The 22,984-nt window shown below is 39.9% G+C and overlaps 1 protein-coding gene and 1 non-coding gene across 2 annotated transcripts; one reads left to right on the forward strand and one right to left on the reverse strand.

Annotated features, from left to right (window-relative positions):
- Positions 1 to 2,993: 2,993 nt before the first annotated feature.
- LOC118969100 (small nucleolar RNA U13) lies at positions 2,994 to 3,099 on the reverse strand. Its single transcript, XR_005057001.1, has one exon. It is a non-coding gene; the product is annotated as a small nucleolar RNA U13 (small nucleolar RNA).
- A 5,873-nt stretch (positions 3,100 to 8,972) lies between these two features.
- TEFM (transcription elongation factor, mitochondrial) lies at positions 8,973 to 15,671 on the forward strand. The gene is made up of 4 exons (XM_017679085.3): positions 8,973 to 9,078; positions 9,855 to 10,309; positions 13,030 to 13,179; positions 13,544 to 15,671. The coding sequence occupies exons 1-4, from the start codon at positions 9,048 to 9,050 to the stop codon at positions 13,976 to 13,978; spliced, it is 1,071 nt and encodes a 356-aa protein (XP_017534574.3). The 5' UTR covers positions 8,973 to 9,047; the 3' UTR covers positions 13,979 to 15,671.
- The last annotated feature ends 7,313 nt before the right edge of the window (positions 15,672 to 22,984 follow it).

Raw genomic sequence — 22,984 nt, forward strand, 5'->3', positions numbered from 1 at the left:
GCACATGTCTGCGTCTCAGGGCTCCTTGGATCCACTTCGGTTAAAGCGCTCTCCTGATATAGATCTTTCACCTACTTAGAGACAGAGATGTTCAAATACCGCCGCCTCAGGAAGCCCTCCTTGATACCCAGTCTCCAGTAACCTCCCCAGCATCTGGTCCCCCTAGAAACCTTTATAGCTCCTCCCTTTGACCCTCAGTACTTTATCTACCTAGCATTAGAGTTACTTATATATTTGTGTTAATCCTCCCACCCGCGACACACACATGCCCACACTAGATAGCTTGACGTCAGTAGTTTTATTTCTGTATCCCACATAGCTCCTAGAAACAGCACCAGCACATTTTTAGAAGTACAGTAGTAGTTGCATGACTGAGGTGTGGGCAGGGCCTAGGTAGTTTTGAATCTGGGCACTTCATTCATCTCGACTCCCCCCCTTCGCTGTCCCTCGTTGACACCATGCTCAGTGACTCCCCCAACTCCTGGTAAGGCACACACTGCACATATTGCCACCCCCTCTGTAGGTGACACCCACCTGTTATACGCATATGCTTCATGCACACAGGTGTTAGGTTTCCATCCTGATGGACTGCCGCTGGTGTCCTAGCTAACCTGCTTGCACACCCAGTTCAGCACACATGCGTACCCCTCTCCCCACCATAGGGCAGCATCGTTTAATGGAATGACTCCAGGAAGCTAGGCTTTGCATCTCTGCTCTGTCACTCTCTGTGTGGCCTTAGGCAAGTTCCTGCACTTCTCTGGCCCTTGAATGTCTCATCTGTAAAATGGGGATTTCGAGATAGCCTAATAGGGTGGTTGAGATATGCTAGTCCATGGCACACAAAGCCCTCAAAACACCATGGCTTTCTCTGCCCGCTGGTCAGCTCATGGGATGGGGATCATCACTTGGAATGCTGTGTGTCATTTCCCATCTTCCCCAGGGTGGAGGAGGTCAAGCCTCCATTCCCAGGGGTGGGGATCATTACCAAGAATAACCATCCAGGAGGGTCTTGACTGTGGGGGGTGTGCCCTAGCCAGAAGCAGCTCCAGAGGCACCAGTAAGAGCGCCCAGAGGGGTCAGAGGACACGGACCTGTTTACCAAACAGTCCAAAAGACGATTCATTTCCGCTGCTTCAGATGAAAAAAGGGACAGAAATAAACCTCCCAGGAGAAAGATGGGAAAGGCAACCTAAGGTATGAAGGCAAGGCGGTGCAGGGGGGATGAAGAGGAGACAGGCCGAGGACATCAGTCCTCTGCTGCCCAATACTGGGAAACACTGTGATGATGAGGGTGGTGCTTGGGCGCCCCCAGCCTTCCCCATTCTGTGCACCCTTGTCCCACTGAGCTGTTCTTTGGCACCTTGAGTCTCAGCGTCCCCTCCTGGAGGTCCCACAAAACTGACCCAAGGGAAAATATAGCACCTCCTTCATGGTGAGGAGCCAGAGATTGAGCGATTCCTTTAATTTTCCTTCTTCCTGTCCTTATTTCTGAAGGTTTCCATTTAACAGAATTTCAAACCTTCAGGTGAATTTTTCAGGCATCCTCAGAGGAAGAAAAAATGTACTATAGTATTTGGTTTGTGATGGGTTTCCTTCGTTCCTTTTGTGGGGAGAAGGGAAGGAGAGAGGGTAATTCTAGTTAACAATTACTGAGTGTTTTACAGGGAGTTCCTGGACAGTCCTTTGAGGGCAGTTCTCTTCAGAGGAGTGAAGTGTTCCAAGGTCACAGAGCTGACTATGGGGTGGAGCAGGGGCCCAAACCCGGCGCCTCTGTTGTGGTGTCCACCTGCCCCACGTTATGTCCCAAACCCCACAGGACAAGCCTGCTCCGCCTTTAGTCCTTCCTTTCCTGAATTTTCTTTTTCACTTAAAAAAATATGGTAAAAAAAAATTACATAACATAAAATTAGCCATTTTAATCATTTTTAAGTGTGCAATTCAGCGGCATTAATTACCTTCACAATGTTATGCAACCATCACCACCATCTACTTCCAGAAGTTTTCCATCACCACAAAAGAAACTCGGAAGCTCATCTGTGGGTACTGGCCATGATTAGGGTTGAGCACAGCTCTGTGTTCCGGAACCAGAGGCTGCTCCGAAGGCTGTCGTGACAAGGGCAGCTGCCGAGCACTGGGACCAGGGGACGGGCTTTGAGGGGCCGGGCGGGCTGAGGCAGTCTTCCCCGTGTGTTCGGTCTGGGGTGAGTGGACAGTCCAGGTCCTGGGACAAAGTGTCCTCTGTACATGAAGAAGCTCCCAGGGTCCGTCAGAGCACAAATGCACAGCCAGCTCTCAGGACCACTGTCTCTGCTAAGCTGAGCCCAGGCCCAGACAGGAAAAAGGCTTTCAACCATATTGCCATTCCTGGACTGGGCTAAAATCCCCAGAGAATAGATCATAACCCCTTTAAAAATTTAAACAACCATGTTTATTAGTTATAGCATCTAAAAAAACTGCAACTGTAGGAAATTTAGAGAATACAGTAAAGAAGAAAGAAAACACCACCCACACTAACGGACACCATTTATTCAGGGATTGCTGTGTGTCGGGCATTATTTCATTTAATCTTCAATGCAATCTTCAGGTATAGACTGTTTTTATGCTCATATTACAGATGAGACAACTGACACCTGTGAGAGAAGTTAAATTTGTCCAAGGTTACACAACTGTGATGATGCGTGCTGGGTGATACGCGGCACTGGAGCTGGGACCCGAACCCAAGCTTGCCTTGGACCCTTTTAATTGATCTATCAGGTCGAACCACATGAAGCTAACTTACAAAAATAGTAATGTCACGCAGTTCCACCGAATATTATTCTTTTAATAGTGCCATGACTAGTCTTCATGAACATTTTCATGATTTTCCATCTGGTCTTTTTATATGGTTGGGACCATATTTTTCATACTGTTTTATGTCCTTTTTAAACTTTCTTAACATAATGTCTTTTATATCATATTAGATACTTCATGGCACCTTCTTATTTTATTTTTCAAGTCAAGACACATAACGTGCCAGCATTGTAACAAGGTTTGAGGGAGGCACATGTCATGCAAAAGTGTGAACCCCCAAATCATCATGCTTGTGGACTACGAAAGGATCCTCATGACATTTTAATAGTTATGTGATATTCCATGGGATAACTATATTTCCTTGTTGTTGGACATAGACTGTGACTGATTTTTCACTGTTATACATAATGCTATCATGAGTATCTTGGTGTCCAAAGCTTTTTCCCTCTTCGGCCCTGTATTTCCCAGCATCCCACTGTCCTGTAATTACTCACTGGTTTTCTAATCTCCCTTATTCATTAAAGCTTCATGTGAGGGTCAGGTGTGCCCTCCGTTGTATCCCCAGCACCTGCCTGCTGCATAGCAAGGATTCAATTAATATTTGCTAAATAAATTAAGAGATGAGTATGGGTATAAAATAATAAACAATCAAATGAGAGGACTTGGTATCCCAAAAGCATTTTCCTTTGTGAAGGAAAGAAATAACAGGCAGGCATGTGAAATAGTGGAAAGTCAAGCATCCAAGCAGGAGAATCTGATTGAGTTTACCTATATTTTGTATATCTGGTATCATTTGGTCTTCCACAGGAACCAGCTCAGAGCCCAGAGGCACTCCCTGCTGCAATACTGCCATAGTGCTCATTCACTCATTAAATACTTACAGGGAGCATCCTATGTGCCAGGCACTGTTATGGGTACTGGGGATATAGTTAGAAACAAAGCAAATGGTCTTAACTTCAGGTGGGGGAGAAAGAAAATGAATAGAGAAACCCAATATACTTATATACAATATGGCACCAGAGTGATAAATGCAACACAGGAAAGCAGAGTAAGAGATGGAAGATGCTGCTTTCTTAGGGAGCTCAACGAAGCCCTCTCTGAGGTGACATTGAAGCAAAGATCTGAAGGAAGGGGTCAAACCAACCAGGCACCTATCTAAAGGAAAAGTGTCTTGGGATAAGGGGAGAGCAAGTGCAAAGGCACTGGGATGGTAACATACTTCGGTGTGCTTTGTCCACCTCCTTTGAGCATATGTGGTCCAGCTCCGGGCTGTTGTGCCCTGCTCACACTGCTCCCTCTCCTACTGCAGTTCCCTTCTCCTCCATGCCTCCCCCCTGCCCAGCTCCCATTGATCTAGCAAACTCCTGCCTCCATGCCCAAATTTGAATCGTACTTCTTCCAGCCTGCCTTTAGCTCCCTTAGGTATTTTCTCACTATGTTCATATTTCTATTATAGTAATCATCACATTGTACTACGATTTTGTTAATGTTTCATCCCAACTAGCAGTGATCTCACTAAGAGCAGATTGTCAGATTCATCTTTGTACCCTTGGTGCCTAGCAAGCCCTGGGCCTGAAAATGTTGGTTGATCCATTTATGCGAAATGTCCAGGATAGGCAAATCCATAGAGACTGGAAGCCAATTCATGGTGGCCAGGGGAGAGGGAGGCTGGAGAGTGACTGCTGAATGGATACAGGATTTCTATTTAGGGTGTTGAAAATGTTCTAGAACTAGATAGTGGTGATGGCTGTACAACATTGTGAATGTATGAAAAGCCACTGAGTTGTACACTTTAAAATGGTTATATTTTATATTTTAAAATATAAAATGGTGAATTTTATATTATGTGAATTTTGCCACAATTAAAAAATGCTGGTTGAATTGAGCAGAGTTCAGAGCCCCATTACACAGGCAGTCTGGCTTATGGGAGTTTGCATTCTGAATAAAATGCAACAACACAACAGAGAATCTAGACAGTTAAAAATCCAATTGTGAAATCTGGAGTCAGAAAATAAGTCCTGAATAAACACAAGGTCATTGAGTATTTACATTTTCTGTCATTAGCTGGAGCACTGAGTGAGAAGTTAGTCGTATGTTTCAGTCACACTACAGTTGAAGGGACTAGAGCGATACCTGTTGCAAAATTGATTTGAACATTGGGATGCTATCCTATTGAACTAGAGTTTTAAAATTGCGTTCAAAATTCTAAAACTTCTATTTCCTTTAGGTATACTTAAATTAATCACATAAAGGACTACCTTATAAGGCATCTAGATACTGTTGTCTTGAGGTCATTTTTCAGTTATGCTTCATCTCAATCTATATAGTCCATTGTCCAATTAATAACATCTCTCATTGCATAACATTTTTCTATTTTACTAATGATTTATATAGTTTCATTTTTCTAACAACATATAAGCATTGTGCTTTCAGCTTTATTTTGCCAAAGAGGAAACTGTCTCTATAGGAATAAATTGAGATATACATATATAAACTTAGCAGTGTTGGAGAGGAACCCAAGTATTCTCATTCTGGGTCTCAAATTGTGAACGCTGTTTTTTATTTTGACCACTTGCTTACTAATTTTGGTTGTGTACCACACTTTAAAAAGCAGTAATAAAATATAATATAAAAGCAGAAAAAAACAGAACCTATCCCAGACTAAGAATAGTAGGACCAATATTATCTTTCTTCCACAAAACATCACTGAGGAAGGGGGGCAATGAGAAAGATACATCCTGTGCCCCTACCCTGAAAGATTTATCCAAGAATTGGTGGCCCTTTTGTGGGAGTTCTTGCTACCTTCGAGGAGATGAATGGCTTTGAGGACTAGATACAGTAGACTGTATCAATAAGCATTCAAAACCTGCATGATGCATATCTAGTTCAAATAACTTGGAGAAGTAACTTTTTAATTAAGCTTTTATTGAGGTATTACAAACATCCAGGAAAGAACACAGTAATAAGCATACAGTTTGGTGAATTTTTACAAAGGGCACACACATGGTTAACTAGCTCCAGAGCTCCAGCAAGAGCATAAAACCAGCCCTGCAAAAGGCTCCCATTCCCTTCTAGGGCTAGCTCCCAGAGGGAACCTGATTTTATCACCATGAATTATTTTGGTCATCTTCTCAGAAGACATTGCCACCTGTCTACAGCCAGGGACCTATCAGGAAGGAGGAGGGGCTCCGCTGTGGGTTTGCAAGCCACAGTGAGTTTCCTGATGGTGACACAGAAAGAGCTGGAAGATTAAGGTGAGGCCCCTTCAGTGGGGCTGTTGGTCAGGGCAGGTAGGGTGTGTGTAAAGGACACGGAGGGGTTAGGCTGACAGAAAGCTGGAAAATCGGGGTGAGGGGGTTGTTGCAAGAACCCAGGTGAGGGACAGAGAGGCTCTGACTGGGGTGGCCACAGCAAGGAAGAAACAAAAAAGACATTTTGCAGGTAAAGCTGATAGAATTTCGTGTGTTTAAGGTACAAGTTGCCATGCAGTAGTCATGAAATTAGTATCATTTTAGTGGTTCTAACTAACCCAGCTTTTTTTCTTTTAATCCCTTCCCTCCTCAAACTCCTATATGTCCTCAGGTTCCTTAACTTGACTTTGTCCTGTTTCCTTTCAAATCTCTCTGAACATTGCTTCTCAATCTTTGGGAATCCAAATCCTCTACTCACCTCCGTCTCTCCTTGACTCACTGTGCTTTTCTTACACTATCCATATCCCTGGCTCACGCCAGGCATTCTCAAGTGATCAAGTGCCATCTCTGTATGCTGACAGCCTCCCGGGGCAGTCCTCTCCCTTAGTTTTGGACCTATGTATCTACCTAGCTACTAGATAGATCCAGCTGATGTCCTGCAGGTTTAAAAATGGATTAGTGTTTTATTTTAAAAAACGAAATAGAAAATAGGAAGGTGTGTCATATGTAAGAACACAGTATTTTCAAATGAAGACTTTGTGTCACATGTACATCTATATGACCTGGGCCACTGTCAAGAAAGTTTTAAAAACATATGAACTAGAAAACTGGCTAGGCATAATGACAGGAGTAGGAAGAACCAGGGACATCTGCATCGGGGCAGCAAAAAACAGGGAAGTGTGAGGGGGCTGGTTTCCGGGGAAGATGACGACTTTCATTTTGAACACCCGGCTTCTGGTTTACAGTAAATCATGCACAGTGGTTGTCTCTTTCTCTACCACTTCCAACCTCAGGTCAAAGTAATTCTGAATGAATGCTCTGAGGAATAAGGGAGTTTCCCCTCAAGTTCACTAACAATTTGCTCCCAAGAAGTGTTAACGCTTTAATGGGGGAATTCCTATTTATTGAACCCTTATTATAAGCCAGGCTCTCTGCATCCAGTTTTTAAGAAATCCTCTTAGGAGCTTTGTGAGGTAAGTACCCCTATCTCCATTTAACAAATGTGGAAGCTCAGGTCAGAGAGGATGAGAAACTGTCTAAGGTTGTACATTTAGCAACGGATTTGTGGCATTTTGCCAGTGAATGACCTCATCTCTGAAAGCATTAATCACCAGGGTGCCTATGGCCTCACTTAGTAGTTTCCTAGGGCCTGCTGTAACAAATTACCACATTCCCTTCAGCGGCTAGCTCCCAGAGGGATCCTGATTTTATTGCCATTAATTATTCTGGTACCTTAAAGCGACAGATATTTATTCTCTCCCGGTTCTGGAAGAAAGACACCTAAAATCAAGGTGTAAGCAGGGTTGGTTCCATGCCTTTATTCCATGAGGGTGAATCTATTCCATGCCTCTCTCTTAGCTGGTGATGACCCACTGGTGATCCTTAGCCTTTCCTGGCTTGTAGATGCATCACTCCAATCTCCACCTCAGTTTTCATGTGGTATTTTTATATGGCTGTTTTCTTATAAGGACACCAGTCACATAGGATTAGCCATTTCCCCCACCACAACTCCAGTGTGACCTAATTTTAATTAATTATGTCTGCAATGACCCTATTTCCAAATAGAGTCACATTCTTAAGTGCTGAGGGCTGGTTTTCAATGTATCTTTTTTGAAGGATACAGTTCAACTTACACCTCAGTAGGCAGAATAAGCCCAGGAGTCAAAAGAGAATTATTTCCTATTGATTTGGAGGATATCGTACAAAACTTGGCTTTATTTCGTTAGATTCCTAAGTACCCCAGAAATTGACAAGATTTCTAGAATTCCCACGAGTAATTCTTATGAATACTCACAATTCCCCACATCCCCACTGCTTCCTGGACTATACTGACACAGACATTGCCACCTCATAAAACCACAAATCCACCACCTTCCCCTCCAAAAGTCACCTCCCTCCTGGCTTCCCTGTTTTTTACAAAACTAGCTTAAATCTCACCACCTTCCAGAAGGAATCCTTTCCTTTCTACTCTCCTTACACCTCCTAGATTCAATTCCTTATGATTGCCTGTCCCTTGGGATGATACACTAAGCTTCCCCTCTTCTCTCCTTCTTCACTTCCAATCCAGCCTTGCACTTCTATATATGGCGTTTTCTACAGACACATCTCCAGACTAATTCTACAAAAGCGTCAGTGGCTTTTGGCTACCTGGAGCTATTCAACTGCTGCAGTCTGCATTCAGGGCCCTAGTCTAGCGCAAGCCTCATCTCCTTGCAGCCCTTCCAAATGGAATACTGCTCCGAGTTTCAAGGCCCAAGACCAAAGCCACCTCCTCCTACCTCGCCCTTCCCTGACACCCCTTGCCTGGAAGCCATTTCCCTGCCGAGCTTCTGAAACACCTCGAATCCCTCCCAGTTATTCCATTCTCTCTGGTGAAAAGGTTATTTGTGTACCTTTCTATGCTCCCCACCAAATTCCACTCCTTACGCCCCACGCCGGGCCCCAGTAGAGGCTCATAAATCTCTGCTTAGAATAAACCCAGGGAGTCCCCCGGAAGGAGTGACCTTGAGGACTACAGGCTGAAACGGGCCCAGGTGTTTTCTTTTCAGAGATTCGCGGTCAGGGGCTGTTAGGGGCGAGAACCCTTCCTGGGCCAAGAAATAAGTCTGCACAACAGCCAAGGACTCGAGGTCCGGGCACAGGGATTCGGCCCGCGTGCGCCCGACCGCCCACAGCCGACCGCGTCCCACTACAGCTCAGCCGGACTCACGTCAGGTTGGCCCCGGAACGCCGCTTCGCCGGGAATATTTCCGCCCAAAGGCCGGGCTCTTTTGGGCTAAGCATGCAGGAACCGGAAGTCAGTGGGGGAGGACTGGATTGTGGGAACCTACCGACTGAACTTGGAAGATGAATGTTCCTACTGTCCTTTTGGCAGGAGGTAGGGTGCCTGGAATACTTGATTAATTTTCCGTCTGCCGGTAGCCTCTGGTCTGGAGTATTTCCTCGCTCAGGTCCCATGTCCAGGTCTCCCTTTTGGAGTCCCGGCTGAGCTACTGGGACGATTTCGACCTCGGGCGTCAGAGCGATTACGCTTTCCTACGCCGGGGGTTCGGGAGCTGCTGCTTCCCCGGCTGGGCGGCGGGCCGAGAGTTTGAGGCTAACAGCTGCTTGCTTACATCCGGCTGCATTATTTTCCTGTGGCTGCAGTGTCATAGTGACTTTCCATTGGTTTTGCAAGTTATTCTTTATATAGTCTTTTTATTGCTTGCAGAAACAGGCATGGTAGAAATCTTGAAAAGTGTACGGGAGATAAAAACCGCCCTTAAGTCGGCCACTAAGCTAAAACATTTATAAACATACTCAGTTTAATTTTTTTTGGTTCCACCGGATGAGCAACTAGTAGAAATGGAAGTAAAGGCAAGTCTTGTTAACAAGGTATTAATTATAAAAAGATCCCACTACAGTAAAAAATGTCAAAAAATGTTAAGCAGTTGAAATCGTCTTAAATACAGGCTTCTTGATGGGCATAAAAATTTCGAAGTAGCAAACTTAGGACTTTTCACAAAAATCAGAAGACATCTCTCATGAATGTGGTCTACTGGTTCTTAAGTTACGGAAAAGTCTGTCACTCTGCAAAAGCTCTGGTTAAGCCACAACTAACATTAAAAGGAACTAGGACACCTCAACTTAAATTTTGCTAAATTTTCCTTTTAGGGAGGTGGAGATATTTTCAAGTTCCATTAGGGTCATTCCAGGCCCTACATAATTCCTGCTATCGGAAAAAATCTACTGCACCTAAGGAAATTATTCCCAATGTTGCTTTTGGTGATGAAAATACAAAGGAGTCTGGAAATGCACTTGACAAGCTCTTCTCTTCAGAACAGCAGGCTACCATCCTGCATGTGTTGAATACAGCATCTAATAAAGAACTTGACGCTTTCAGATTGCTTCGCGGAAGACAGTCCATCAGTATTATAGAGCACAGAGAAAAGTTTGGGCCATTTCAGAATTTGGAGAGTTTAATAAATGTGCCCTTGTTCCAGTATAAATCTGCTATTCAAGTTTGTAACGCCATTCTTTGTCCAGAGACTGAAGGGAAAAAAAAGTTACAGGACAACCGGGTCCTGAGAAAGCTCATCAAACCAGAAATAGAAAGAGAGAGACTTAAGGTATACTGTTTTTCTTAATGTCTGTTATACTGCCTAAACAGTTGAGAACCTACTTTGCAAAGCACTATTCTGAGCACCGAGATAGGCAGCTTATAGTGTAGTTGGTGAGCCTGGACATACTTATATATAAACAACCTGCTGTACAAAGTAGTATATGATCAGTACCAATGAATGAGATGTACAGATAGTAAATTGGCAGTTTAGGGGAGAGAGAAGTCTGGTCTGTGAGTATGAAGTTTACTTAAGAGAAATGTTGAGGATATACCTGGCTGTGTCTGGGGGTTATGTTGGGAGTAATGAGAAATTAGGATGCAAAGATGGGTTATGGTGAAAGTGTGACTTTAGAACGTCATAGCAGTATTTCCAGCAGAATTTAAAGTTATTTTCTGTCTCCCCTTCTCTCTCTTAAAAAGCATTCTAAAAAGCAAATCTTTTTCAGTGTTGTCTTAAAAAAATTAATATTAGCATTCTTGGCACAGGAAATATTAAACCTTGGAGGAATTTAGGTCCTGTGTAGCATTAATTGGTAAATTATTCTTTTATCCCGTAACAGTAATCAGTTTCTTCCAGACTGGTAGTTGTTTTGTGTGGATTATGGATAGTTTTTGAAAGCCTGATGAAAGCTAAGGACCCTTTAGCAGCTGGGGTGGGGTGGGGAGAGGAGGGGGATACACACACACATGGGGTGGGGTGGGGAGAGGAAGGGGATACACACACACACACACACACACACACACTGTGTATGTAGCACATATACAGAGAATTTGCATATACTTTCAGAGGACTTGGAGATCTCATTAAGCCCATTCATGGACACCAGATATAAATCCTGCTATTACTGATCTTGACATTTGAAGCCAGTTTTGTAGGGTATGGTTTTATGGCTAAAACTACTGTTTATCCTCAGATTATAGTGGAGTTGCATCTTATTTAGAGGGCCCTGTTTTATAGTTTATATGGAGAAAATCATGAGGTAAAGTCCTTGAAAGAACGTATTGCTCATGAAGTACTTTGTGTAACTGGCTCAGTAATTCTTTTTTTGCAACGTTTGTTTCTTGCCTTTATTATGGTTTCATATTACTCTGATATATAAAAAAAAATTTTAAATGAGCTATTTACAACGTATGTGTTGATAAATAAATGTTTGCATTCTTAGTTTAGATGTTACTTGTCAATGTTTCTGAAAAGATTCTCCTGGCCACTGATAACTCCATTTAAAAGAACTTTCTGCAGAAAGCATAAATGGCTGACAGCCTTCAGCAGTTGCCCTTTTGAATGAATCAAGATGGCCAACCAAGGCCTCTCTTACCTGGTGCTGCACCCACCCAGTGACTGAGCACTGGAGGTCCTATAGCTGGCCATCCCCCCTTGATCTGGAACTCCTCCTGTAGGCAAGTGTTGGGCCCTTAACAAAGTAACTTCATGGTGTTGCTGCTTCAGTGTCCATTTTGTTTGGCCAAGCAGCATACAGGGACCTTAAGTTGACACTAAGCCCCCACATACAGGAGCATTCCCTAGATAGCAGCCTGAAGAGTCACAGGCAAATATAAGTTCCTGATATTGGCTCAGTAATTCTTACACTAAAGAATTACACTTAATTCTCACACTAAAGCTTGAAAAATAATTCAGCTAAAGAAAAGAACCAAAAGAAGGCCAGTATTTTATAGTTGTCCAGGTATCCAAACTATTCTGCCTGTAGTGGATGTTTATCCATTCCTTAGCAGTGAATGAGAGACATAAGATGATACAGTGTTCTTCATCTGCCTCTGTACCTACAGATCATATTAATTTCTCCATGTAACAAAATGAGCCATGTGGGAGTAAGGAGATGCCATTGTCCTATATCTCCAGCCGACTTGGCACAGAGCTAAATCCATACATCCCATTATATATTACACATCTCCCCGTAGAAGCCCTATAGGCAACCTCAACTCAATATATCAAAATCACTTTCCCAAGTTGATCTGCCTGTTAGCTTGATTAATGATGCCAATCACTGATATAGACTGGCTTAACGTAGGCTCCTCCTTCCCATGTATCAATTCTACTCCCTTTATCTCTGATCTGTTTCTTGTTCCTTTTCACTGTTACCATCTTACATTTTTAATACTTTGTCATATAACAGGTACCTAACACAAACCTGTCTCTCATCTAGCCTCAAGTCCATTTTACACACAGCTGTACTTTCTGAACTGTACAGGTGGCTCCCTGTAGCTCTCACGATAAAACAAGATACTTTCTGCAGAAATTTGTCTGCCCTTCTATCCTTTTTCCCCTTTTCACTACTCGAGTGTGAGGTGTCAGACAGCCTATATTGGCAGTCATCAGGGTGAAATAACTTCCTGTTTACTATTTTACTTAGTCTAGTCCTCCAATAAATCTTCCGTGACTGTTTCTCTTTACAGTGTAACCGCTGTATGGTGACATTTTGTAATGTACAGTTTATGTTCCTTGTTTCCCAGTATCTAGCACAGTCTCCAGCAACATTTGAATATTTGAATGCCTACTTTGAGCTAGGTGGTGAGGACAAGTAAAGGTTCTTTGTCTATAAAATGATTGCTACTGGTTACCTTTTAATAATAATTACTTCACATTTCTTTAAAAATTCTCAGTTCATAAACTGTAAATATATTTGTTATATGAACTAAATTGGCATTCTAAATTTGTAGCTTAACTTTTTTATGGTTACACTTGTAATTAAACCAGCCTTTTTGTTTTAGGCACTTAATAGTATTGTATCCATTGTTTTTGGTACTCGAAGAGTTGCCTGGGCTCACGTTGATCATAAACTGGCAGTGCTGGACTGGCAGCAAAATGAATGTTGTCAATTGATGAAAGGAACATACACATCATCTGTCTATTTAAAAGAGGTAAGGTAGTTGCACCTCTCAATTCCTCAATGTTCTACCCTAGAGATTTTTAAAAGGTTGATAAAAGTTTGAAGTCTGATCTTAAAGCCAATAGACTTTAAAAATTATGAAGCCCATTTTACAGATGAACAAACTAATACGTAGGACAAAATGGCTCAGCTTGTTCCTGACATTCCCATGATCAAACTTGGCTATCCTGATACTCCATAAAATGCTTTTTCAATTACTTCAAAATTGTCAATACCAATATAATGTAAGTTACATGGTTATATTTTAAAAATAGAAGTGGGACAGAGAGGGGACCCAAACAGTAAAATTAAATGGATTATTTCTTCTGCTTACTTACTCTTTTTTTTTTTTTAAGATTTCTTCAGTCATTTCAAAGATACCTAAAGCCGACTTCTATGTTCTGGAAAAAATAGGACTTTCAGTTCAGAACTCATCTCTGTTTCCTGTAGTGTTACATTTTCATATCATGGAAGCCATGTTCTATGCCTTACTAAATAAAACTTTTGCCCAGGATGGCCAGCATCATGTGCTGAGCATGAAACGAAATGCAGTGGGGAGGCACTTTGAACTGATGATTAGTGACACACGAACTAGTGGGAAAGAAATAGTGAAGCAGCTCCTTGCAGAGTCTGTATTGAAGGAAGAGCCCCGGATATTCTTCCCATCAGATAAGATAGTCCGCTACAGACAAACGTTTGCGTCTACTGAAAAATACAGAGCAGAAGAGTTATATGATTCATTATTACAAGCTATTGCCTTCTATGAATTAGTTTTTGACAGTGAACCTTAAAATTTTGAGGTTAATATATGTTCTAATGTTACATTAATTTATTTGCTCAAGTTGTAAAACCATCTGCTTTGAACATGTTAATGGAGAAAACATGTTTAAATGTAGTTAGATGTTTACCATGTATACTAAATAAATACCATATATACTAAAGGATTTATATTACTATATTGTTAAAATAGAGAAAAATAATTTTTCTTGGTGGTGCTCATTGTAGCAATAAAGCTAAATATAATAGATAACACAACTTGTAGAATCCTCTTCTTTTTCTGTTAAGTAGAATGTGGTTTTAAGCACTGCCTTCAAAAGGCAGTTTCCATCATCTCAATTTATCAAGCCCAGAATAAACAAGCTTTGTCTAATAGGCTCATTTTTTTTTTGTTGAAATATTTTACTTGGTAGCCATCTTTTGAGAAAAGTAGCACTTAGTTTTCCCCCCACATCTCCCCATTTTCCATTATATTTGCCTTAATTCAGGCCCTCATTTTATCTCACCTATACTGAACCTAAGTCTCTGATATCAAAGCATTAAGTCCTTTCTATAAAAGTGAAATATACTTCTTGGGAAAAAAATTCAAATAATCAGAAATACATAAAATAAGTGGAGGCCCTCCCTTCCAGCACCTCCAACTGCCTATGAATTTGGTATACACTCTAGACTTTGTTGTTATGCATGTGTAAATCTATGTTTACATACATGATTGTATATATAAACATGTCCACCTTGGAAATGCAGATAAACTATACATGGCTGAAATCATTCTTTCTTCTAAATCACCTCCTTTGCCATTGTTTTATACTTTGGTAAATAATTTTACCAACCATCCAGTTGTTACTGCCGCATACATAGCATTCTACCTCCCATACATTTATGGAAATAGTTCTAAGTAAAAATGTGTTCATTTAGACATTTATAGGATCAGATGCTGAGTATTGAAAAGCCATCAAAAGTTGGTTTTTAATCACAAAAGTGGATTTAAATGAACACAGTGAGAACTTTAACAAATATACAGAAAATATAAGAACATACCAAACGGCAGTCACAGACTCAAGAAAACAGTACAAAAAACACTAGAGTTCAAAAGCAGACTAGATGAAACAGAAGAATCAGCGAGCTGAAAGGGTAGTGGAATTCACCCAAATAGAGGAGAAACAAGAAAAAAGAATTTTAAAAAGTGAAGATAGCCATAAAGAAAGAAAGAAAATCCTACCATTTGCAACAACACGAATGGAGTTAAAAGGTACTATGCTCAGTGAAATAAGTCAGGCAGCGAAAGACAAAATACCAAATGATTTCCCTCATTTGTGGAATATAACAGCAAAGCAAAACTGAAGGAACAAAATAGCAGGAGACTAACAGACTCCAAGAAGGGACTAGTGGTTACCAAAGGGAAGGGGTCTGGGAGGTGTGTGGGGAGGGAGGGAGAAGGGGATTGTGGAGTATCATCATTGGTGCACATGGTGTGTGTGGGGTCACAGGGAAGACAGTGTAGCTCAGAGAAGACAAATAGGGACTCTGTGGCATCTTACTACACTGATGGACAGTGACTGCAATGGGACATGGGGGGGACTCGATAATAAGGGTGAATGTAATAACCAAATTGTTTTTCTTGTGAAACCTTCATAAGAGTGTATATCAATGATACCTTAATAAAAAAAAAAAAGTGAAGATAGCTTAAGGGACCAGTAGGACAACATAAAGTGGGAATAATATTTGCATTACAGGGGTCTCAGAAGAAGAAACGGGCAGAAAACTTAAAGGAATAATGGCTGAAAACTCCCCTAATGTGAAGAAGGAAACAGACTCCAGATCCAGGAAGCTCAGAGAGTTCCAAAGAAGATGAACCAGAAACTCATACTAAGACATGTTACACTTAAAATGTCAAAATAAGGGGAATCTTGGAAGCAGCAAGAGAAAAACAGCTTACGAGGGAACTTCCATGAGACTAACAGTGTATTTCTCTAATGGAATGTTCTGCATATATTTATTAAGTCCACCTCATCTAATGTGTCACTTAAGGCCAATGTTTCTTTTTTTATTTTTCTGTCTGGATGATCTATCCATTGATGTAAGTAGGGTATTAAAATCCACTTGTAGAAACATTGCAGGTCAGAAGGGAGTGGCATGATACATTCAGTGCTGAAAGGAAAAAGCTTCCAACTGAGAATACTTTACTGGCAAAGTTATCATTTAGAATTAAAGGAAAGATTGAGTTTTCTAGATAAGTAAAAGCAAGAGGAATTAATCAACACTAACTGAGCCCTACAAGAAATGTTAAAGGAACTTCTTTAAGCTGAAAATAAAAGGCACTAATTAGTAATAAGAAAACATATCAAAGTAACAACTTTACTGGTAAAGGTAAATATATAGTAAAGAAGTGGGTTAATCATTTATAAAGCTAGTATGAAGATTAAAAGACAAAAGTATAAAAATATAAGGGATACACAAAATTAAAAAAAACCTGTAAAATGTGAGATCAAAAACAAAATATGGAGGGGATAAAAATATAGCTTCAGAATGAAACTCAGAATCAAAATTTAATTTGCTATCAACTTAACATAGACCGTATATGCCATTATATAAGCCTTATTGTAACCCCAAAGCAAAAACCAATTATAAACATACAAGAGATAATGAAAAAGGAATCTATGCATAAAACTATAGAAAGTCAAAAAACGAGGGAAGAAATGAATAGAGAAGACTGCAGAACAACCAGAAAACAATGAACAAAACAGCATACCTATCAGTAATTACTTTAAATGTAAATGGACTAAATTCTCCAATCAAAATTTATCATATAGTGGCTGAGTGGAAAATAAAACAAGACCCATCTACATACTGGCTAAAAGAGACTCACTTCAGATACAAGGACATGCACAGACTAAAAATGAAGATGTAGAAAGATGCAGATGGAAACCAAAAGAAAGCTAGGATAGTTATATTAGACAAAACAGACTTTAAAACAATGACTGTAATAAAAGACAAGGTTAGGCATTTCATAATGATAAAGGGATCAATCCAACAAGAAGATACAACAATTGTAAATATTTATGTACTCAACATAGGGGATTCTAAATACATAAAGCAAATATTAACAGACCTAAAGGGAGAAATTGCCAGCAATACAGTAATACAAGTAGGGGATTTTAATACAGCACTTACATCAATGTATAGATTATTCAGACAGAAAATCAATAAAAAAATCAGCCTTAAATGATACATTAGATGAGAGGGACTTAATATGCAGAACATTTTATCAGAAAGTAGAATACAGATTCTTCTCAAATGCACACGGTGCATTCTCCAAGATAGATCATACACTAGGCCACAAAACAAGTCTCAATAAATTTTAAAAGACTGAAATCATAGAAATTATCTTTTCTGACCCCAGTGGTATAAAACTAGAAATCAATTATAAGAAAACTAGAAAATCCACAAGTATGTGGAGATTAAACATGCTTCTGAACAACTAGTGGCTCAATGAAGAAATCAACAAACATCGTAAGACAAATGAAAATGTAAATACAATATACCATAATCTATCAGATGCAGCAAAAGCAGTTCTAAGAACATTTATGGCAGTACAGGCCTACCTTAAGAAACAAGAAAAATCTCAATCTAATTTTACACCTAAAGTAAACAGAACAAGAACAAGTAGAGTCCAGAGTTAGTGGAAGGACAGAAATAATAAAAGTCAAAGTGGAAATAGTTGAAAGAGACTAAAGGACAAGAGAAAAGATCAATGAAATTAAGAGCTGGTTCTCTGAAATGATAAAATTGACAAACCTTTAGTGAGACTAAGAGAAAAAAGAGGGCTCTAATAAATAAAATCAGAAATGGAAAAGGAGAAATTACAACTGACACCAAAGAAATACAAAGGATTTTAAGAGACTACTATGAACAATTAATTATGTGACAACAAATTGAACAACTTCAAAACACACAATCTTCCACGACTGAATCATGAAGAAACAAAATCTGAACAAACTCATAACTAATAAGGAGGTTAAGTCAATAACCAAAAACCTCCCAAAAAACAAAAGTCCACGAACAGACAGCTTCACTGGTGAAGTCTACCAAACATTAAAAAAGGCTTGACAGTTATCCTTCTCAAATATTTCTAAAAAATTAAAGAGGGAATGCTTCCAAACTCATTTTTGAGACCAACATTATCCTGACACCAAAACCAGAGAACACCATCACACACACAAAAAGAAAATTACAGGCCAATATCCTTAATGAACATAGATGCAAAAATCCTTAAAAATATTAGCAAACCAAAATTCAACACATTAGAAGAATCATACCATGATCAAATGGGATTTATTACAGGGATGCAAGGATGGTTCAACATACCAAATCAATCACTGAGATTTGCCATATCAACAAAATGAAGGCCAAGAAACATCATCTCAATAGATGCAGAAAAAGGATTTGACAAAACTCAACACATATTTATGATAAAAATTCTCAACAAAATGGGTATAAATGCAATGTACCTCAACATAGTAAGGGTCATATGTGAGAAGCCCATAGCTAACATCATACTCAACAGTGAAAAGCTGGAAGCTTTTCTCTTAAGATCAAGAACAAGATAAGGATGACCATTCTACCAATTTTATTCAACACAGTATTGGAAGAACTACCCAGAGCAATTATGCCGGTAAAAGAAAAAAAGGCATCTAAATAGGAAAGAATGAAGTAAAACCATCAGTATTTGTGGACAACATGACTATACAGAAAATTCTAAAGACTCCATGAAAAACTGTTAAAACTGATAAATTCAGTGAAGTTGCATGGATAAAATCAATATATAAAAATCTATTGTATTTTTCTACAGTAACAAGCTATCAGAAAGAGAAAATTAAGAAAAAGATCCCATTTACAACTGCATCATCAGAAGAATAAAATACCTAGGAATAAATTTAACAAAGGAGGTGAAAGACCTGTACACAGAAAACTGTAAGACACTGGAGAAAAACTGAAGATAGATGGAAAGACAGTCCATGCTCATAGAATGGAATGTTTTTTTAAATGTCCATACTACCCGGAGCAATACCACATACAAACTACAGATGGAATGCAATCTTTATCAAAATTCCAATGGCATTTTCCACAGAAATACAATAGAAAAACAATACTAAAATCTTTACAGAACCACAGAAGATCTCAAATAGCCAAAACAATCTTGAGAAAAAACAAAGCTGGAGGCATCATGCTCCCTGATTTCAAACTATATTACAAACCTATAGTAATCAAAACAGTATGGCACTGGCATAAAAACAGACATATAGGTTAATGGAACAGAACAGAGAGCCCGGAAATATATCCAAGCATATATGGTCAATTAGTTTATGACAAAGGAGGCAAGATATACAATGGGGAAAGGACGGTCTCTTCAATAAATAGTGTTGGGGAAAATGAACTGACACAAGAAAAAGAATGTAACTGGACCACTATGTCATACCATACACAAAAATTACCTCAAAATGGACTAAAAATACAAATGTAAGAGCAGAAACCACTGAACTCCTAGAGAAAAATATAGGCAGTAAACTTGTTCACATCATTCTTGGTGTACTTTTTGGGATCTAACACCAAAACCAAAGCAAAAATAAACAAATGGAACTACATCAAACTAAAAAATTCTATCCATGAAGGAAACCATAAAAAAAAAAAAGAAAAAGGCGATACATTCAAGATGATGGCATGAGAGGTGAGAAGGGAGAACTCCTCCCAAAACCACAAATAGTACAAAAATATAGTTAATTGATAGAACTAACCCTAAAACAGCAACAGGAAAGAAGGCTGAATCAGACTGCATACAGACATCACGAACAGAGCAGACCTCACAAAACAGGGTAACGTACAAAAGCCTTAATCTGGCGGGAGGAAGAGAAACAGAGCTGGGAGGGGGTGGAAGCCTGGGACTGCAGAACACCTAGTCCTCGAGATCTGCTTTGTGAGCAGAAACTTATATTGTGCGGTGCTCTGGATATAGGGGAGCTTGGACAGGCAGAGTGCTTGAGAGACTGAGATTCCAGCTGTTTGTGGAGGAAGGGATCCACCCGGACACTCTGTGTCAGAGGAAAGGCAGACAGTCTGAGAGGCTTCCTAGCAGTGACAGGGCTGCTGAAGGGGTGGGGTTTACACGGAGCTTGCTGCACGGGAGAAGGGAGAGTTGTACAAGGTTATATGGGTACGCTCTGCCCAGCTGGTTGGGAACTTTGAGGAGCTTCAGGCAGGCGCTCCATCCCCCTGGCTTGCTGCAAAGCTCCAAGGCCCTCCACTGTGATATGCAGCCTGTTGCCCCTCCCTCCTAGCTTCCCAGCACTGGTTTGCAAACCAGCAGTCACTGTGCTAACATCAAGCCAGCCAGAGTGAGGCTCCGCCTGCAACAGCTAGAGATGTAAAGCACAAAGGCTTACACCTGCGTGCTTGGACCACTGGCGCTGACACTGGAGACAGGCACCGCAGACGGGAATCAGGAAACAGATCTTTCCTACTCTGTGGCACCAGCTCCACTCCCCTAAAATCCCCCAACCTCACTCTAGAGGCAGAGCAGCTCCAGAGACTGGAGCTTCTGGACACTAGAGGGCACCACACAGAAATATGAAACATCAAAGGAACCTGTTTCACACCAAAATCTCACAAACCCCAGAAAAAGGGCCAAATGAAACTGAACTCACCAATCTTCCTAAGAGTTCAAAATAAAAATTATAAACATGCTCATGGAGGCACAGAAATATATTCAAGAGCTCAGGAACGAATTTAAGATGGAGACTCAATCATTAAAAAATTCCATATCTGAAATGAAACATACAATGGAGGGATTTAAAAGTAGATTAGATGTAGTAGAAGAGATGGTAAAAGGAACAGAAATTAGAGAAGAGGAATACATAGAAGCTGAGGTACAGAGAGAAAAAAGAATCTCTAAGAATGAAAGAATATTGAGAAAAATGTGTGATCAATCCAAATGGAACAATATTCACATTATAGGGGTACCAGAAGAAGAAGAAGAGAGAAAAAGGGATAGAAAGTGTCATTGAGGAGGTAATTGCTGAAAACTTCCCCAATTTGGGGAAGGAGTTAAGTCTCAACCCATGGAGGTGCACAGATCTCCCAACACAAAGGACCCAAGGAACACAACATCAAGACATATAATAATTAAAATGGCAAAGATCAAGGATAAAGACAAATTTTTAAAAGCAGCAAGGGAGAGAAAAAAGATCACATACAAAGGAAAACCCATCAGGCTATCATCAGACTTCTTAACAGAAATCTTACAGGCCAGAAGGGAGTGGCAAGATATATTTAATGCAATGAAGCAGAAGGGCCTTGAACCAAGAATACTCTACCCAGTAAGGTTATCATTTAAATTTTAAGGAGAGATTAAACAATTTTCAGATAAGCAAAAGCTGAGAGAATTTACCTCCTACAAACCACCACCACAGTGCATTTTGGAGGAACTCCTATAGATGGACATATTCCTAAGGCTTAATAGTTGTCACCGAAGGGATAGACAAAGAGTACAGAATATAATTCATAACATACAAAGAATTGAGGAAAAAAAAGGGGGAAAGAAAGAACCTTTAGGTTGTGTTTGTAATAGCATATGAAGTGAGTTAAATTAGACTGCTAGATAGTAAGGGAATGACCTTGAACCTTTGGTAACCATGAATCTAAAGCCTGCAATGGCAATAAGTACATACCTATTGATAATCACCCTAAATGTAAATGGTCTGAATGTACCAATCAAAAGACATAGAGTAACTGAATGGATAAAAAAACAAGACCCATCTATATGCTGCCTACAAGAGACTCACTTTAAACCCAAAGACATACACAGACTAAAAGTGAAGGGATGGAAAAAGATATTTCATGCAACTAATAGGGAGTAAAAAGTAGGAGTTGCAGTACTTGTATTAGACAAAATAGACTTCAAAACAAAGAAAGTCACAAGAGTCAAAGAAGGACATTACATAATGATAAAAGGGTCAGTCCAACAAGAAGATATAACCATTATGAATATCTATGCACCCAACGCAGGAGCACCTACATATGTGAAAGAAATATTAACAAAATTATAGGGGGAAATAAAATGCAATGCATTCATTTTAGGAGATGTCAACACTCCACTCACTCTGAAGGACAGATCAATCAGACAGAAAATAAGTAAGGAGACAGAGGCACTGAACAACATATAACAGATGGACCTAACAGACATCTACAGAACACTATCAAAAAGCAACAGGATACACATTCTTCTCAAGTGCACATGGAACATTTTTAAGAATAGATCATATACCAGGCCACAAAAAGAACCTCAGAAAATTTAAAAAGATTGAAATTGTACCAACCTCCTCAGATCACAAAGGTATGAAACTAGAAATTACACAAAGAAAACAAAAAAGCCCACAAACACATGGAGGCTTAATAACATGCTCCTAAATAATCAATGGATCAATGACCAAATAAAAACAGAAATTAAGCAATACAGAGAGACAAATGACAACAATAATTCAACACCACAAAATCTGTGGGATGCAGCAAAGGCCATGCTAAGAGGGGAATTTATTTCAATACAGGTCTACCTCAGTAAAGAACAATCCCATATGAGCAGTCTAAACTTACAATTAATGAAACTAGAAAGGGAAGAACAAATGAGGCCCAAAGTTGGTAGAAAGAGGGACATAATAAAGATTAAAGCAGAAATAAATAAAATCGAGAATAAAACAATAATCAATGAAAGCAGGAGCTGGTTCTTCGAGAAAATAAACAAAATAGATAAACCTCTAGCCAGACTTATCAAGAAAAAAAGAGTCTACACACATAAACAGAATCAGAAATGAGAAAGTAAAAATCATGATGGACACCACAGAAATACAAAGAATTATGAGAGAATACTATGAAAAATTATATGCTAACAAACTGGATAATCTAGATGAAATGGACAACTTTCTAGAAAAATACGACCTTTCTAGGCTGACCCATGAAGTAACAGAAAA

This window comes from Manis javanica, chromosome 4 (genome assembly GCF_040802235.1).
Source record: "Manis javanica isolate MJ-LG chromosome 4, MJ_LKY, whole genome shotgun sequence".
Lineage (NCBI taxonomy): Eukaryota > Metazoa > Chordata > Mammalia > Pholidota > Manidae > Manis > Manis javanica.

Bases quoted from the DNA above. Each gene is read 5' to 3' on its own strand.
- TEFM (XM_017679085.3), top strand. From the start codon at position 9,048: ATGAATGTTCCTACTGTCCTTTTGGCAGGAG. The intron at 9,079-9,854 runs GTAGGGTGCCTG...TTTTCCTTTTAG, and splicing joins TACTGTCCTTTTGGCAGGAG to GGAGGTGGAGATATTTTCAA. The intron at 10,310-13,029 runs GTATACTGTTTT...TTTTTGTTTTAG, and splicing joins TAGAAAGAGAGAGACTTAAG to GCACTTAATAGTATTGTATC.